Source organism: Camelus dromedarius, chromosome 23 (genome assembly GCF_036321535.1).
Source record: "Camelus dromedarius isolate mCamDro1 chromosome 23, mCamDro1.pat, whole genome shotgun sequence".
Lineage (NCBI taxonomy): Eukaryota > Metazoa > Chordata > Mammalia > Artiodactyla > Camelidae > Camelus > Camelus dromedarius.
In genome coordinates, this window is record NC_087458.1 from 5,679,206 (window position 1) to 5,682,720 (window position 3,515).

General features: G+C 52.4%; 1 protein-coding gene across 1 annotated transcript; it reads right to left on the minus strand.

Moving 5' to 3' along the window:
- Nucleotides 1–1,682: 1,682 nt before the first annotated feature.
- On the minus strand, nucleotides 1,683–2,740 carry S100A8 (S100 calcium binding protein A8). The gene is made up of 3 exons (XM_010980653.3): nucleotides 2,591–2,740; nucleotides 2,043–2,205; nucleotides 1,683–1,893 (listed from the first exon to the last, which is right to left on the minus strand). The coding sequence occupies exons 2-3, from the start codon at nucleotides 2,181–2,183 to the stop codon at nucleotides 1,753–1,755; spliced, it is 282 nt and encodes a 93-aa protein (XP_010978955.1). The 5' UTR covers nucleotides 2,184–2,205; nucleotides 2,591–2,740; the 3' UTR covers nucleotides 1,683–1,752.
- Between the last annotated feature and the right edge of the window lie 775 nt (nucleotides 2,741–3,515).

Consider the following 3,515-nt stretch of genomic DNA (forward strand, 5'->3'; position numbering starts at 1 on the left):
ACTGATTCAGCCCTTAGCAGCACATGTCCCCGTTCTCCCCAAGTGCAACCACACCCAAAACAGCAATAACAGAAATACTCCACCTTTCATTTCTGAAGTCCAGCAGTTAGGACAAGCGTTCTTAACCTTTTAGGGGTCTTTGGATCCTTTTTTAGAATCTGGTGCAAGACACGGAGTGATGAGTTTACACACTTGCACTCAAAATACAGCACTCAACTTCGATCCTGTTCCAGAGATACCTGGCAGACCAAGTTAAAACCCTGGTATAGAGATGCTGGTGACAGCTCCCTACTCCCTTCTCCATTCCTAACACCACTGCCCCATCATCTAAGTGGGATGGCAGGAAATCTCCCAGTGCACAGCATGGAAACTCAGGTTGGGGGCTGGGTTCTGGGGAGAGGTGCCCATTCATCTTCAGTCCTCCCACCTCACCAGCCCCTTGGGAAATCCACAGTAATGATGGGGAGGTTATTTTAGGTAATCTACTGCTCACCAGAGCATTCACCCCCGCACTTGAAAGCCCTATTCTTTGAGATGAGCTTTATTAATGTATTGGCCTATCTGCCCATTCCTTTATTATTTAATCAAGTTGGGAATAGAGAGAGGGCAGCTTCCAAAAATCTCGTAAGGAGAAATTATAAGTGTGGGGCCAGGGGTCTCATTACTGTCACTTAATGTAAGACTCTAAGCATCCATCTAAAGTCACACCACACACAGACTCTCTCTCTGTCTCTGTCTCTGTCTCTGTCTCTGTCTCTCTCTCTCTCTCTCTCTCACACACACACACACACACACACACTGTCTCATCTCAAACATTTATCTGGAAATTAAAATTTAGTTTAGAGAATAGTATGAGCTTTCCTTACATCACCCTGTCCTCATATTACCCATTTGGAAATGTGGATGAAAAATATTGCCTGCCACATCAGTAAACAAAGGATGCTGCAGCCATCAAGTCACCAGTCGCTACCACCACCCCCAACAATGAGCAGAGGGAACTCAGGGTGCAGACAAGCAGGCAGCCGGGCCTCTGCAGCCACCCCCAGCAGTGCCCCCTGGGGGAACTCAGGATGGGAAAGAGCAGGACCCTGGCCCTAGATGCTAGGTCATATCGAAGGAATGATTTTAATGAGCCCCGACTTCTGTACCTAAAAAGCACTAAGTTCCTTAACTTGAGCTACTTAGCTTTCTTAATTGACAGTAATCTTTTAATGTGCTGACTGCCTGGTCTTTGTTGCAAAAACTTCTATATATCCTGGCTCCTCCCTAACCTCTCCGGAGCAGGCCCTTAGAGCGATCTGAGAGGCCACTTCCCAGGCTCACGACCTCAGAAAGTCCCCAGAATAAAATATAACTCTCAACTTTTAGGTTGTGCATTTTTTTTAATCGGCAGAAACAAGCAGGAAAGTCACCCACGATAGTGTCATGGACTTATTAGAATCCTTAAGCCCTAGAACCAAAAACGCGGGATCCTGGGCCTGGAAGAGACTCAGGAATCATTTGGGAAGAACACAGGGAGGAAACCAGACAAGTGGGAGCACTGGAGGCTCGTGACACACGGAGAGTGGGAGGCGGAGTAACAAGTTTATTTTTCGTTTGGGTTTTCCAACCCTCCCTCCATCTGCCTCCTCTCCCCTGCAATCTCCTTCCGCAAGAGAAAAAGCAAGAGACCAGGAGAGGCCTGAGGTACGAACTACTTTATTCCTCTAAGGGGACAGGCCCCGGGCCCCGCCCCCGGGCGTGGGAGCTCCGCTACTCTTTGTGGGTGTCTTTGTGGATGTCTTCGTGGGCTGCCAGGCCCACCTTGATCACCAGGATGAGGAACTCCTCGAAGTTCACTGCGCCGTCCTCATTGATGTCCAGCTCTTTGAACCAGGTGTCTGTATTCTTTTTCTGTGAAAATTGGGGAGAAAGAAGCCAGAGTGTAAAGGTCTCAGGGAAGCTAAGGCATGGCTGTCTGCATAGGGCAATGCAGGGACCGGCGACCCAGGGCATCCTCAGAGCCGCGCAGAGAGCCCTGGCCACACCCAGCCCCTCCTCACCTTCAGAAACTGAGGACACTCCGTCTCTAACAGTTTCTTCAAGTCATCCCTGTAGATGGCGTGGTGATTGCCCTTCAGCAAGGAGTAGTTGTGGTAGACTTGGATGATGTTGTTTATGGCGCCCTCCAGATCTGTCAGCATGGTGTCCAAGGATCTGCGCCACCTGGAAGAAGAAGCGAATGAGGAATCCTGGGGAGGGGGTGCCTAGGGGCACGCTCGGAAGGCTCATACCCTAGGGAGTGGCTTTGTCCTGGGCTTCATCAACTAAATAACTAAATCTAGCCGATGGCTAAGGCCCCAGTGGGAAGCATGGGGCGGGAGCCCACCGGCTCTCCCCACGCCCCCAGCCTCTGCCCAAGAAGGGCCGGGCTTGGGAAACAAATGTGCCCTCACCCAAAATTGCTAGAGCGCTCAGCTCCTTCTTCAGCTCTGGACTCGGGCCAGACCTCCCTGAGCTTTCTCTCCCCTCCCGCAGAGAGGCCGCTGCACTCCTCGGCCCTCCCCAGGGGAAGCCCATTGTGTGGGGCAGACCGGGCAGCCCCACTTACCAGGTCTACTCGAAACAGAGCTGCCAGAGGATATGCCCGGCTGAGTGTCCGCTCCCTTTTATAGCAGCTAGACTTGGCCAGCTGCCCGAGGCCTCAGGCTGTTCGGAGGCATCTGCTCCTTTCCAGGGTTGCTACAGCCTCTGGTTTCCCAACCAGATGAATGGGGCAATCACAGTGTAGAATGAGAAATTCCAGGGGGCGGGGGGACCAGAGGAGGAAAGGAGGAAGGCATTTGCCAGACAGTGATGCCCAGAAGGAGAAGCCAGGAAGAGGGCATGGTGAGGACCCCTCTTGTGGGCTGCTCGCATCCCCTGGCTTGGCCAACCAGGATGCCCACTCCTCAGTCCTTCCCACTATGGCTGTGGTTAATCCCATGCCTTGTGGCTTGTCTGCGCCTCCCTGAAATGGAATTGAAGTTGAGCGCATCAGTTTGAGTGCAGGTGTATAATCTCATTCCTTTATAGCTTTCATTGCTTTCTAAAAAGTGTCCAAAGACCCTTAATAGATTAGGAACACTTGTCCCAGTAATGAAATGTGGAGTGTTTCTGTTGTTGTATTGTGCGTGGTTGGACCGGGGGCACAGGAAGTGGGGGACAAGTGCTGCTAAGGGCTAAATCAGTTTCTCTCCTGATTTCTCTCCACATCCCTTTGCAGCTCTCCTGCTCTGTGAAGCTGGGGGTGCGCTGTGTCCAGGGAGACGGAGGCTGCCTTGGGGTCCCTCCGCATGCATGAGGCACTGAGCCACTGCATAAACGCAGCAGGGACCCTCCAGCCCTCCCTGGGATGACTGTGGAGGCTGGGCTGAAGAGGAACCCCGTCTGTGGGGGTGGGGGTCGAGGATGAGGGGATCTTCGGAGAAGTGCTTCATGTCCAGGAGGAGAAGAGGAGGTGGCCAATCACCCACCCCATCCCAGCTCTCGGTGGG